This window comes from Crinia signifera, chromosome 19 (genome assembly GCF_055691185.1).
Source record: "Crinia signifera chromosome 19, ASM5569118v1, whole genome shotgun sequence".
NCBI classification, from domain to species: Eukaryota; Metazoa; Chordata; class Amphibia; order Anura; family Myobatrachidae; genus Crinia; species Crinia signifera.
Window position 1 is genome coordinate 114,371,935 of NC_139226.1, and position 15,680 is coordinate 114,387,614.

General features: G+C 43.6%; 1 protein-coding gene across 1 annotated transcript; it reads left to right on the forward strand.

Moving 5' to 3' along the window:
* The first annotated feature begins 1,601 nt into the window (after positions 1–1,601).
* Positions 1,602–10,528, forward strand: LOC146042056 (nicotinamide N-methyltransferase-like). The gene is made up of 3 exons (XM_083161960.1): positions 1,602–1,752; positions 7,562–7,769; positions 9,412–10,528. The coding sequence occupies exons 1-3, from the start codon at positions 1,602–1,604 to the stop codon at positions 9,845–9,847; spliced, it is 795 nt and encodes a 264-aa protein (XP_083018086.1). The 3' UTR covers positions 9,848–10,528.
* Positions 10,529–15,680: the final 5,152 nt, after the last annotated feature.

The following is a 15,680-nucleotide window of genomic DNA, read 5'->3' on the forward strand; positions in this document are numbered from 1 at the left end:
TCCTGTTCCATTTGCCTGCAGCGACAATACCTCTAGGTTGGGGGAGCAGATTTATTCATTATTATTTGGTTCACTGCCCCCCTCTGCTAGTTTAAATAGTTGCTTATGAAGCTTCCAAACTTCTCACTTAATATTCTCATTCCCCTTGAAGATGGGTGCAGGCCATCACTTTTATATAAGGCTCTGTCTTGCCAGGTAGCTTGACTTTGACCTAAATATCCAAATCTCTCCTCATTGCACCAATTCCTTAGCCAAACATTGAAGTTTCTGATTCTCAGAGTTCTATCTTCCCCTTGGTGTACTGGCAATACTTCTGAAAAAGTTACAGTGGTTGCCACCTGTTTTACAGCAGATCCCAACTTTCTAAATTCATCTTTTACGGCCATGACTTCAGCATTAACCAGTTCATTTGTGCCTAGGTGGACAATGCCATCCACCTCCCCATCTTTTCTTGCTGCCTTTACAATTCTTAGCATGCATTCTTTATCTCTTGGAGCTGTGGCTCCAGGTAAGCACCTTACTTGTTTCTCTACTTTAGTAGCATTTCCCAGATGAACTCCTCTAATGATGGAATCTCCCAAAAGAAGTGCAGTCCTTTTTGGAGGTGAAATTTTCCTGGTCCTACAGTTAGTAGAGGTAGAAGTCCTCATATCTTCCTGTTCTTTATTGCCTACGTTGGTCATACATTCCAACCCTGCAAGAGCAGCATATGAGTTTTGCAGTGTGACCACTTGGGGAATGTGTCTGAGGCCCTCTGTAAGTCTCTGCCTTTCAGAGCCCACAGCAGTCCAGGCAGAATGTCTTTTGGGGGCTCTCTGAGGCAGTGGTGGTTGCAAGGACACAGACATCCTGTCTGCCCTATCAGTCCTGTGCGGCCATATAGAAGTCCAGTAGTGCTGCCCTGTGCTGCTGTATATTAGTCCAATAGTGTTGTCCTGTGCTCATCGGTGGATTGGCCCAGCGGGACGCTGACGGGACAGTTTGCTGGTGGGCCGATCCCATAGCATCTCAGGGCCGGGAACTGTGATTCTGCGCCTTTCAAAGGTGCTTGCCCGAAATTTTGGGGGCACCCTGTCTTCTCTATTGTGGGGGAATGGCCATCCCCCAGCCCTTCTATCAGCTGCTAGCAATGCGTAGCATGATTCAGGACATGGGTGGGTGAGCCGTCATATTCAGGGAGCCACCAAGCTTGCTGCCAAGGGGAGAGAAGACACAATGCCTTGTGCAGGGATCCGGAGCCTGCTTCTGCTGATACAGCATAGTGAGCCACGCCACATGTGAGACTTGTGTGTGATAAGGAGTTGGAAAGGTGGGAAGTGTGCATTCTGGGAGGATGTGTATGTATGTGTATACTGTATGTGTGTGTTGGTGGTGGGGTGCATATACTCTGCGGGGGGGGGGGGGGGTGTGCGTATATACTCTGTTGCTTCATATTACCTGCGGGGACGATCAGACCTGTTTGGCAACTTCATTAAAGCCTATAGCACATCTGCTTACATGTTTGTTGCAATTAGTTTTGAAAGTTCAAAGTACATAATCCAGTACCAGTCTATCAGTGCCGAAGTGAAGCAGTGCATTGTGTCTTCTACTGAGAGGAGGACATGGAGACCCTTTACACCACACCACAAACTTACATTGATTACTTTGATTCTGTGGATTACGTCCAGACATACTACGCTCCAGGACAAGGAGCTATGGTCGGAGAATGGACTGAATTTGTGTTACAGAATCTTCATGAAATATTCACTTCAGGTAAAACATTAGACAAGCAATAACTTCGCCATACCTTCCAACATGACCCTCTCCTGGAGGGACACAGTGCTCTTTCCTGGACTTCCCTCTTAAGGTATGATTGCCATCACCTGCGCTGAACACCGTATCACTTAACCTGTTCAACACAAGTGACAGCAGTCATACATTCAGAAGGAAATCCAGGAGCAGAGCATTGTGTCCCTTCTGGAATGGGTCATGTTGGGACTTGGCCAATTCTTGTATTTATACCACAATCATTTCTTAAGCAGTGCAATTGTGAATAGCTGCAGAATGTTTTAAATGTATGTCAGAGAATGTACTACTTTCTGTACTGATGCAACTATAAAGTAGGTTTCAGCTACAGTACACGTCAACAGAAAGTGTATGATAGTATTCACCTGAAGGGGTTTATTATAGAGATGTGCAGACTCGGATTCCAGAGATCCGAGCCCCCACGGACGTTATCATTCCGAGCCCGGTTCCGAGCAGCGCCCGGAGATTCCCGCTTGACTCGGGTCCGTCCGCGTGGTCAGAACATCATCGCCCGGCGCCAGATTTCGCTAGGCTTTAAATAGCGGCTGCTGCGCCCACCATCTTCACTCCAGTCTAGTAGTGGGTTTGGAGAGGGTGTGTTGGTGCTGCTGCTGGGGCTTACACTTGAGCTTGACCTTGAATGCAATATTTATTGTTCGCTGGGGCTGTCTCTCAGTGCTGCTGTGTAGTCTAACTGTGTACTTGTAGTACTACTGTCTCCTCTGTGCGGTCTACCTCTGGTGTGCTGTGCTGTAATTAATTATTTTATTCGCTGGGGCTGTCTCCCTCAGTGCTGCTGTGTACTCTGTTCTCCTCTCTGCTTAGGGTGGGCTCTCCCTAGCAAGGAGGACAGTCTAACTGTGTACTTGTAGTACTATTGTCTCCTCTGTGCTGGGGCCTACCTCTGGTGCTGTGCTGTAATATTATATATTATATTAATAATTAATTAATTATATTATATATATATAGTCCACTGGTGCTGCCTGCACTGAATCTGCCAGTATTATTTAGTTACTCAGTCCACTGTTGCCACTGGCAGTGCTACTGCCTACCTAGTGTACCTACCTAGTACATACTAGGCTGCTATATCTAATTTAATTTAAAAAAAAAAATACTTGTGCTGTGTGGGACTGTAAAAAATAATTCCATGCTGCTGGTGCACTGACGTGTGCCACTGCCAAGCAGTACCTAATAATAAAATTAATTATTATAAATTCTGCTGGTGCACTGCATAAAGCTACTGGTGGTGTGTAACATAACTACCTTTTGTAGTGACCACTGGCAGTGCTACTGCCTGCCTGCCTGCCTACCTACCTAGTAGTTTATTTTCTCTACCTACTAGGCTGCTATATTATTAATACTTAATTAATTGAATTATATATAGTCCACTGGTGCTGCCTGCACTGAATACTGTGAATAGAGGTTGCCAGTATTATTTACTCAGTCCACTGTTGCCACTGGCAGTGTTACTGCCTAAGTGTACCTACCTAGTAGTACAACTACATACTAGGCTTCTATATCTAATTTAATTAAAAAATAATACTTGTGCTGTGTGGGACTGTAAAAAATAATTCCATGCTGTTGGTGCACTGACGTGTGCCACTGAGTGCCACTGCCAAGCCGTACCTAATAATAAAATTATTTATTATAAATTCTGCTGGTGCACAATACTAGTATTGCTGACATATCTACCTGTCTTGTGCCTGGTACTGTCTTATCTACCTGTCTGGTGCCTAGTACTGCCGTATCTACCTGGTCTGGTGGCCAGATAGGGGTCTTGTTGGATGTTAAAGTGATCAAAACAGTTACACACTTGCAGACAAACTCTGTGCTGCACACAATGCCCACCGCTCCTTGGCTGCACATGGTAAACAGTGCACGATCAAGCCAGATGGGGTTCTTTTTGGGGCCTAGTTTTTTAAACTGCCATCCTGTCTGCCACTGCAGTGCCACTCTTACATGAGCCACGTGTTTGTGCCGCACACTTGTGTGGCTTAGCATAGTTATCCAGCAACCTCGGTGCAACCTTTTGCCCTAAAAACAATATTGTGAGGTGTTCAGAATAGATTGGAAATGAGTGGAAATAAATGTTATTGAGGTTAATATAGCGTAGGAGCAAAAAGTAAATAAAAATTCTGCGATTTTAGCCGTTTTTATGCTTTTTTAACAAAAAAATCAGAACCCAAAACCCAAGAAATCCAAACACAAAACACTTAGGAGGTGTTTTGGCAAAACCCATTAGAACCCAAAACCTCAAGGTAATCAGAACCCAAAACCCGAAAAGTGGCCGGTGCACATTCCTAGTTTATTAATACTTTAGGTCAGAGTTTCTCAAACTCGGCCCTCAGTGCCCCACAGAGTTCATGTTTTCCAGGTCAACTTGACAGGTGAACTTACTGTATTACTGACTGACAGATTTTAAAAGATCCACAGGTGTTCACTTGATTCTGTAAGGAGACCAGAGGTTAAAGTGGGCTGGATCTGGATTCCGGCAGTTGCAATTGAAGGTGGAACTCAGTTCCGCCTCATTTCGCAGGCACCCACAATGCCTGCCTGCAGAGGCGGAACTACCATTGGTGTAGCAGGTGCATTGCCCTGGGGCCCATAAGGACTAAGGGGCCCACTGCTGTCAACCACAGCTGTGTGGCATATTGTGAACTTATGTTGGACTGGAGGTGGGAGGCTTAAATTATATTTTTGCACCTGGGCCAATCACTCACAAGTTCCGCCACTGCCTGCCTGCATTTCCCCAGGCTGGCCTGTCACAATGACACCCCCCCCCCCCCCCCAGAGGCAAGCTGTCGTGAGCTGCATTGAGCACTGCAGCTGCAGCCAACCGACTGCATGCTCCACCTCCGCAGCCTGTCCAGTGTCCTGCCCAGTCTGTTCTCTCAGGCTGTGGGTCCCGCCTGGATGACAGCTTAGTCTGGGCAGCGCAGGGTGGACGGGTGTGTCCGCACTTAGCTCTTTCTCCTCCTAACTGTCCTTGCGTCGCCTCTGCAGTCAAATCATATAGTGCGGCCTAACTCTTTCCCGGCTCACATTACAAAGGGCCAGATGCACTAAGCTTCAAAAGTGATAAAATGGAGATTGATAAACAGCCACCCAATCAGCTCCCGTGTGACTTTTTTTAAACACAGTCTGTGACATGACAGGTAGGAGCTGATTGGTTGATTGTTTATCATTCTCCATTTTATCACTTTTGAAGCTTAGTGCATCTGGCCCAGAGTGTTTACATATGGACACATTTGTACACATTTACATTTTGCATATATTTTTTATATTAATCATAAATGTAATTACATTAATTTATTAATAATTCCCACACATTTTTGTAGAAACTTCTCTTCATAAAAGCAGGTGGGGCAGATGGTACTTGTGCAGAGAGAATTAGATTTGGGTTGGGTTTTACTTCAAAGTGATATCTATAATCCAGTGTAAGAATAAAGCAGTCAGTATTTTCCCTGAACAGAAACAAAATAACTAACCCAAATCTAATTCTCCATGCACATGTTACATCTGCCCCCCTGCAGTGCACGTGGTTTTGCCCTTCCAAGAAGGAATTTTAGGATGCAGTGAAAAAAAGAATGAAAGAAGGAAAAAAAAAAAGTTTTAAAATGGTAATAACGTTACCAGTCCGGGTATGTCTGGCCAGACATAAGTGTGGTCTCTCTCTTAGGTCCTGTTCGTTTTGCAGAAACCCCAATTGTATAAGTTTGGTTTTTCAGTTTCTGTTTGGGCAACCTGGGGGAGCTAGATGGTATATCTCCTTTTGGTTTGTATTCAGGTGCCTCAAGAGAGTCTCCTTATAATCTGACCATCAATTCTGTTTAATGGATTGGGATGGGATTCTGACAGTCAGAAGATAGTCTGTGGGATCCCAAGACATCCTAGCCCAATCCCCACTCTCCCCTTAACCTTCGGCAATCCATTATGAGGCTAGGTTTGCCATATTACTGATTGCCATACCTCGCACCTTGACCCTCTCCAAGAAGGACACAATGCTCTGCTCCTGGACTTCCCCCTAAATGTAGGTTTACCATCACCTGTGTTGAACCATGTTAATTGATAAGAAGGGTGTTTCTCCACAGGAGATGGCAATCATAAATTAAGAGAAAAGTCCAGGAACAGAGTATTGTGTCCCTCCTGGAGAGGGTCATGTTGGGTGGTACAGTATGGATTGCCACTTTGAATTTAGCAGCAAAGTTTGGTCTATAACATTGAAATTAAACCCATGTTGTATTTCAATGTTATGTGGCAGTTTTTATTTAACTTTGTAGGAGTAGTATATTTAGGAAGTTTGGGTCTGCTTTAAGTGTAACAAAAACCAATAGGCAATCTTGGACTACGGCATGAAGGGGCCACCAAGTAATGCACTGTTGGGGGCCCAACATGTGGTCAGACACCGAAGGGAGTGTGCCACCCAACACAGAATAACCTGGCCAACAATTACAGAGGACATGTAAAAAACAATTACGCTTATACTGTACATGGAGGGGCGAAGAGGTACCTACAGTACTTTGTCTTGGTGAAGTTCCTAAAATAAATGAATCCATTATCCTGCTCCATCTCAAGAGGTGTGGGTAGGTCCCATCAAGGATTTCCCTTGTATACTTGGAGGCCCATCCGACTCTTACTCTTATGGGGCCTCAGCGAGTGTGCTGAGCGATCTGAGCTATGCTATATTGCTCAGATCACTCAGGACACAGTGCTGCTCAGCACATACACACACATAGCGATGTGTAGCGCCGAGCAAGCTGTCAGCGCCAGTGTTCTCCGGTGAGAGAAAACTGGCAATAGCGCCATTTGTGCTCAATGTGCATTCTTCATTCTACCAGCGATAGCATGGGGCCGCGTACCGCTATCGCTGGTCCCTACACACACAGCAATGTAGGGTTATTTTCGATACTTGTGTATTATCTGGGCGCCCGATTTTTTAACCGCATGCCACTACTTAAGGCATGCAATGCTATGCGATTTTTCATTGTAAAGACCAGATTTTTAATTGTATAGTCACCCATGGGTGATTTCATACCCCCACTATCCAACTACGCATGGAGTTGATTTTATATAGTGTGCCGAGCCCGAAGCGTGGCGAGCGCAGCAAGCCCCACGCGGGGACGCGGATTACTTTACATGTATTCTGCGTCCCCTCGCGGGGCTCGCTGCGTTCGCCACGCTTCGGGCTCGGTGGCTCGCTGCGCTCACCACACTATATAAAATCAACTCCATGCGTAGTTGGATAGTGGGGGTATGAAATCACCCATGGGTGACTATACAATTAAAAATCGGGTCTTTACAATAAAAAATCGCATCGCATGAATTGTATACCAGTATATTGCATGCGAGCGAAATTCCATGAAACCTAAATTTAGCAGGAGTACCAGTTTATTAAGTCAGTGCAATGGAGTAACGGGGCAGATTATAGAATATTTAGCTTACTGTACCACACTACCAGGGCTATTTTTCAGTAGGCTCCAGCAGGAACTGAGGCCCTTATTCTAGTTCACTCTTTCTGACAAAATATTTCTTAGATGGACAAAACCATGTGCACTGCAGGTGAGGCAGGTGTTACTTGTGCAGAGATAATTAGATTTGGGTGGGGTTTTACACCTGCCTCACCTGCAGTGCACATGGTTTTGTCCAGCTAAGAAATATTTTGTCAGAAAGAGTGAACTAGAATAAGGGCCTCAGTTCCTGCTGGAGCCTACTGAAAAATAGCCCTGCACACTACTGTTATGTAGATCTGAACTTTGATTTGTGTTCTATTCCTAAGGTCGTGTTAAAGGAGACACGCTAATCGATTTTGGTGCTGGACCAACCATTTACCATCTCCTCTCTGCTTGTGAGGTGTTCAGTAACATAATCACCTCGGATTTTCTTGAGCAAAATCGCAGAGAGCTGCAGAAGTGGCTGAGGAAGGACCCCGATGCTTTGGACTGGACACACATTGTCAAATATGTGTGTGAGCTGGAAAATAATAGGTAATATCTAGGACTGATAATAATGCAAACCAGAGGCGTAAGTTCGTCCCAGTTGCCCGGAGGCAAGATGAATATTGGTGCCCCCCCCCCACACACACACACAACGTTATTCAAAATATACTTAGTCTGTTATGAAATATATATTATATACTGTATGTATATACAGAAAGAGAGAGAGAACACATATGTATTTCAGAACTCAGCCACAGATGCGATTTTGATGGCTTTCAATTAATGGATTTAAACTGGCAGTGGTGGAGAGGTGCCCCCTTGAGAGCAGGAGCCCAGCGGCAGATGACTCCATTGCCTCCCAGAGTTCTTCCTCTGATGCAAACATTAAGTAGAAATGTAGAAAAAGATATTAATAACAACCTGTTCTTGCTGGTCATCATTGAGGCCATACTTATATAAATCTTAAATCCACTTAATTTTTAAACGTTGACGTTAAACTTAAGCCATTATTTATCATGGACATTCAATATACAAGTCCCAGTATAGTCCAACTAGGTTGACTTTAAAGTATTTAAAGAAACACTAACATCATGGGACCTGATTATTTTACTGGGTAGTAGAGGCTACCACTGGACAGATACATTGAGTCCATAAAACATGGACTAATGGAGTTGTTATGCATGCATGAGTCTTTGTTAGAAATGAGTCCTCAGACTCTGCTGTCACCCATTATGCTAAGCTTCTATTTGCATTGTCTCATCGCTTAATTAGTACTGTGTAGAGTGAGACGGTGGTGCAGATTCCATAAACTCGGTGAAGTGATAACGTGGCTGGTGCTTTATCAATGACCAATCAACCTCCAACCAGCGGTGGATCTGGGGGCCCCCACACCCGCCACCCCACTGCTGCGGTGGCAGTCACGGGTGGCAGGCAGCGCGGTCTGGCAGCGAAGGGTGGGTAGCACTGGAGGTGGCCTCCTCTAGCATCCTCAAAAACTGTCTTCATATGGGGGCAGCCATTTTAGGTGGGGGTTGTTAACCGTACTGGAGGGGGGGGGGCACAGACCTTTTTGTCCAGGTCCCCAACACACCTTAATCCAGCCCTGCCTTCAACTGACATTTTTCAAACCCAGTCTGTAACTTGACAGTTGGGAGCTGATTGGCCGGTGATAAAGTACCAGCCACTTTATAACCGAGCATAAGAAATCTGCCCTGTGCGAGAAGTGACGCGGCAGCAGATAGAACTATCCGTCTTAACACTAGAGAAACTCCAGTGTTCCAGCATCCTGCACCACCACCTACAAGCAGTAATATGCTCACCAGCTAGTGAGCTGTACAGAAGCACATGTCACTAGAAGCTTCAGTCTAAAGATGGCACTAACCGTCAGGTCTATGCTCTGGAATATATTGAATTCTGGAGCTTTGTACATATGGAAAGGTGGCCAAAACTTTGAGATCAACATTTTTGCAGTTTTGGCTGCTTTCTGCCCTTAGTACATCTGTCCCATTATACATAACTTCTAGGCACTAGTATGGTAAATAGAATACATATGTTAAAACTTGGACTTTAACTACCAAAGCTATCTTCAGATTCTATATGGATCTTGGACTGACAAGGAATAAGAATCTGTAATGTAAACGTACACAATGGCTTGTAGATAGGAACCTCTCTAATATATCTGTCATTACAGTTATAAAGTGGAGGAAAAGGAAGACAAGCTGCGGAAAAAGGTGACAAAGGTTCTGCAATGTGATGCGCTGAAGAAGAAACCATTTGACCCTGTGGTTATGCCGGAAGCTGACTGCCTGCTTAGCTGTCTGTGCTTGGAAGCACCATGTAAAGACAAGGAAGCCTTCTGTGATGTTCTGAAAAGTTTTTACGACCTGCTTAAGCCAGGAGGTCATATAATCCTACAGAGTGTTCTTAACTGCACGTTCTACTTTGTTGGTCAGAAAAAATTTTCTTCTCTATTTTTAACTAGGGAGGACCTTGAGAGAGCATTCAAAATGGCTGGTTATGAAATTGAGGAGATAAAAGTATCTCCACGTAATGATAAGACCGGGATGGACATAACCGATTATGACAGTTTTTACTTTGTCCATGCCCGAAAACCACTTAGTGGTTGAGTCTCTAAGCAGCGGTCTGAGCGGCTTAACACCACCCGTTTTCTTAACTGTCAATTATTTAAAAGGTAAACCAACCTGGAACTCACATCAATGCCTGTATCTGTCATTCTATTACTTTTCTGCCTAAGTGCAATGGTAAGCCCCGTACACATGGTGCAATTCATTTTCTGTCCAATCCTGATTTGATTAGGATCAGATCAAAATCGAATCGTACGGCGCTGTGTAAACATTTGATTTGGACTACATAGTACAGATCTGTACTATTTAGTCTTGCCTGCACAGTCTATATTTCTATTCGATTTTGATGCCGCGGGACGCACGTCTGGATCGAATGCTGCTGAAACAGGTTCAATTTTGTTTCGAGTTTGCCTGTATAAGCAAAATCAAATAGACCGTTTGACAAAATATCGAACCATGTGTATGGGGATTTACACTGAATTCTCTACCCAGTTTCCCTGTGGAATAAAATACTTGGAGATATACTGTACCTGCTGTCGGATAGACACATTGCAGAAATGAAGGTGGAGGGTCATGTTCATAAATCTTTTATTCATGTTTCTCAACTGAATCCATTTTTGGCACATGTTGGTATGGAGTATAATATATTTGTGGCACTGTAACTCTGTTATTGCAGGGACTTTCTTTTTTCTTTCTTGCATGGAGTCTCTTTTGCCGCATTAAAGCTGGTTACTTTGCAACATCAATGCAGCCGTTCTTTTCTATGATAAGAAAATGGATTTCTCAGTAAATGCACATAGGAGTTTATTAACTAAACAAAAAACAATTAGGCACGAAATCAACTAATAAATATATATACTAAACATATCAACTTATAATAAACAAATATACATAAATTAAATTGATATAATTTAGTACTTTAACTGGATAGCTAAATAATAATTAAGAGTGGCTGCTCCCAATAGCAATCTGGAAGTTTTGCTTAGCTGGACAAAGTAAACAATATATATATATATATATATATATATATATATATATATATATATATATATATATATATATATATATATATATATATATAGGTATAGCTACATATATATCAGAGAGTGCCACACAATGAGATGGACAATTATAAAATTTCTTGTTACATATATAATAGGTATATTAAAAACAAGTAATACACATAAATAAAATGATACACACATATTGCACTGCTAATGAGTTGGTACTATATTCACTTATAGCCAAGTCCTGGATTAGTATAAGAGATCCACCATTAATTAAAGTGCCAAATGCTTAATTGAGGTATAATTGGATTCTCACCCTCAGTAGTGTTTTAGGGGTATGTGGGAATTCCAAACTGTGGAAATATATTTCAAATGCTGCTCAAGCTGTATGATGTCTCGTTAATCCTTAGAATGGATTTTGGTGGCAGGCAGATTATGTATAGTACCTGCTGTCATATATCCATATACAATCGGCTCCGGTTTAGGTTCTGTGCAGGGGAGTTCACCGGCAGAGGTAAGAGCCAGAACTCACGGACAGCTCAAGCTACACCTGAACGGAAGCCACCACCTGTTGAAGAGCTACCGCTGGTGGATTACTGCAGGGATTGAGCTGTTCGTCACCTCGATGTGTACCACACAAGCAGCAGGTTTCGACTCCTTTGGGATATCCGCAGATGTACCAAACCAAAGAGCCGCAATTGAAATTTAAAATGGTGGATTCCAGTATCAGGTCCTGTAGGCTATATTAGCAGGGGGAGTGCTGAGAGTCCCAAACCCTTGATGCGTTTCTCCGCTGTTACCGATATAGCGGTTTCAACAGAAGGATGATGAAACCGCTATATCGGTAACAGCGGGGAAACGCGCCAAGGTTGGTAGGGCATGAAGTACCATCAGCACTTCGGCTCAAAAAACAGTAAAAAACAAAAAACATGTCGACCTAATGACCCTGTTGACCTAATGGCCCATGTCGACCTAACCCATGTCCACCTAATGACCCTGTCAACGTAACCCATGTCAACCTAACCCATGTCGACCTAAAGTCATGTTGACCTAAAGTCATGTCGACCTAAAGTCATGTCGACCTAAAGTCATGTCGACAAATATGCAAGTCGACCTAGTGGTGTCGACCTAATGCTTGTCGACCTACTTGGTGGTGAACACACTGCTTTCATAACTGGTAGTGGCATAACAAGAAATCCCCCCCCCCCCCCATACACGAATTATCTTTTTTTTACTTCCATGTTCATTGACAAGGCTTACATGCTTGTTGCCAGGGGTTTCATTATCAGTGCCAGGGGTTGCTCTGGGTTACTTAAAGTCTATAAACTGGAAGGAATTGTTTAGAGGTATGAATACTACTAAAGGTAGCACACTATAAAAAAAATACTGCTGGAGGGCACTGGTAAATTTATTCCTAGGGTAAATAAAAGAACAAACATCAGAAGGAAATAGCTAAAAAAAAAAGGGCATTCAAAGCATTTAAACAAGATGGGACACCCAAATCATTTGCCGAATATAAAGAATGTAATAAGAAATGTAAAAATACAATCAAAATGGCAAAATTAGAGACTGAACGTAAAATAGCGGCAGATTACAAATCTAATCCCCAAAGATTCTACAGTTATATAAACGGGAAACAGTTAAGGAAGGAAAATATTGGCCCACTAAAAAATGTGCAGGGTACCCTGATAATAGAAGGAAAAGAGAAAGCGGAAATATTCAATTAATTTTTTGCTTTGGTATTTACAAGGGAAGAATCTTCAGAAGATCTCCCACAGATTAAATGCTCGGCTCTTGATTGCTCCCAAACTGTATATTTGTATGAGGAAATAGTCAAAAATAGATTACAGAACCTAAATAGTAACAAATCTCCTGGCCCGGATAAAATACACCCTAGGATACTAAAATAATTGAGTTCTGTCATAGCACTACCATTATATCTGATATTCGAGGAATCAATAAAATCAGGGACGGTACCAAGGGACTGGCACATAGGGAGCGTAGTACCAATATGGAAGAAAGGTAGCAAAACTAACCCTGAAAATTATAGACCGGTCAGCCTTACATCCATTGTCTGGAAAATATTAGAAGGAATAATAAGAGATAGTATCCAAAATTTCTTAGAACAGGAGAAAGTGATAAGTAAAGCCCCCCATACACGGTCCGTTAATAGAATCCGTTGTGTGCTTAAATAGCACACATCGGATCGGATCGCATCCCTAGTGCATGCAGTGTGCATGCACTGCGATCCGATGTGTACCTAGTACAAAAAGTATGTGCAGCACATACTTTTTGTACCGTACTATGTGATGCGCGGGAGCGCGCATCGCATAGTACAGAATGGAGCCGTACACAACGGACCATGTATGGGCTCCTTAAGGCTCAGCATGGGATCGTCAATCATGTCAGACTAATTTAATTAGCTTCTATGAGGAAGTCAGTAGACACGGTGCCTCATAAAAGGTTTTTAATGAAACTGGGTAATTGCGGTTAGGAGATAAAATTTGTAATTGGATTCAAATCTGGTTGCACAATCGGGGACAGAGAGTGGTGGTAAATGGCATACATTCCAGCTAGGGTAAGGTCCAAAGTGGAGTCCCGCAAGGTTCAATATTAAGACCCACCTTGTTTAATATATTCATTAATGATATTGGATGTGACCTGGGGCCAGATTCTCTAAGCTTCAAAAGTGATAAAATGGAGAGTGATAAACCAGCCAATCTGCTCCCTTCTGACATTTTTCAAACACAGCTTGTGTCATGGCAGGTAGGACCTGATTGTCTGGCTGTTTATCACTCTCCCTTTTATCACTTTTGAAGCTTAGAGAATCTGGCCCTTAGTAAGAAAAATTCCAATATTTGCGGACAACATGAAGTTAAGCAAGGAAATTAACTCAGGAGAGGATGTGGAAACACTACAAAGTGACTTAAATAAACTGGAAAGGTGGGCGGAAAGATGGAAAATGCAGTTTAACGTTGAAAAATGTAAAGTAATTCATTATGGGAACAAAAATAAACAAGCTACTTATAGGCTAAAAGGAGTTATTATAGGAAATTCTGCTGTAGAGAAGGACTTGGGGGTCATCATATATGAAAAATTGGGTAATAGTGCACACTGCTCAAGTGCAGCAGCAAAAGCAAACCAGACACTGGCATGCATTAAAAGGGGTATGGATTCAAGGGATGCCAATGTGATAGGGCCTCTTTAAAAGGCATTGGTGAGACCACACTTGGAATACTGTGTTCAGTTCTGGGCACTGCACCTTAAAAAGGACATAAATAAATTAGAACAGGTACAGAGAAGGGCGACTAAGCTAGTAAAAGGTCTCAAATCACTAGAATACAATGATAGGTTAACCAGGCTGAATATGTTTTCACTGGAGAAACGGAGGTTGAGAGGTGATATGATTAGTATGTTCAAGTACAGGATTGGGAATCATATGGAACTGGGAGATGATTTGTTCAGTAACAGGCCTATACTTGGGACACGCGGGCATGTACTGAGGCTCAAGGAAAAGAAATTCCAGACTGAATTAAGAAGAGGATTCTTCACCATTAGAGCAGTAAAATTCTAGAACTCATTGTCGGTGGGGGGTGGTTACAGCAACTACTGTTAATGAATTTAAATCAAAACTGGATGCATTTTTGGCCACTAAGGGAATCCTATAGATATGACTTACTCAAGTCAGTAGTTACATGTTAGGTAGGTTAAACTCGATGGACTAATGACTTTTTTTTCAGCCTTAATTACTATGTTACTATGTTACATGTTTATTGTCAGGGATTTCTTGCTTCCAGTATCTGGCCTTCCCAGAATCTGGCATTTCCATTTTTGGAGGGTCATTTTCAGCAGACCTCATGAAATCTGCAGAGACCCTGCAGTACCGGCTCCACCAAGCCTCTGCTTGAACTGTGGTGGCATTGTTATGACGCTGATCAATGTAATGTGTCAGTCACAGACAGCAGGAAAGGAGAGGACAGTGTGTGTTCAGGGGAGCTGGTACTACTTACAGTAATGAGATGGACATATAATACATATTACTAAACATACTAGAACTACAGTACAGTGAAACATTAGGGTTTGAGCAACATGCACCTAAAGGAGCCTACACACATAACAAGACGGGTGAGATGAGCAATGCTGGATCACTGCACAGTGACGTGCTGCTGAGCAATTTGGTCTGGCCCAGCGATTAACTAGATTTATCTAGCATGCTGGTGTCACGGCCTGGACTGTCTGTGTTCCCGGCACTGACCTGGGTGCGCCAGTGGAGGGCGCAGGGAACTGGAAGCGAGGAGGCTTGAGGTAGCTGGAGCTCATGCACGGAGGCTGGAGGGAGATGACCTGCTGGGGACACAGAGGATTGGCTGAGACCTAAAGCAGAGGCGCGGGGTCTAAGTCGACAGTGGTATTCACCAGGGACCCCCGCAAGGGGATATGGACTTCGCTGCAACTGCCGACCAGGTCGCGGCCCTCTGCCCAGGTTCCCCTGTGGCTTTGGCAGGGTTTGGATAACAAGAGTCTTTAGAGGGATACTTAAACCATTGATGGTAATCGATGGCACTGAATGCTATACAGCAACACGGAGGGTACTTGAGAAATGTGAGATGCGGCCTGGAAGCCGGGGATGACACAAGGGTAGCACAGGGAGACGCAGGAGACACTGAGGATCACTGGAGCGGCTATCGAGCCGATACTGGAAATCACTGGGGATCGCTGGGGCGGCTAGGGAGCCGATACTGGAGATCACTGGGGATGGCTGGAGCGGCCTGAGAGCCGAGGGGAGACGGGCACGGAACCCACTGATTTCTGGACGCTGAGCAGATAACTTGGACTGCACGAGAAGACAGGATCATATGGCAGATGGA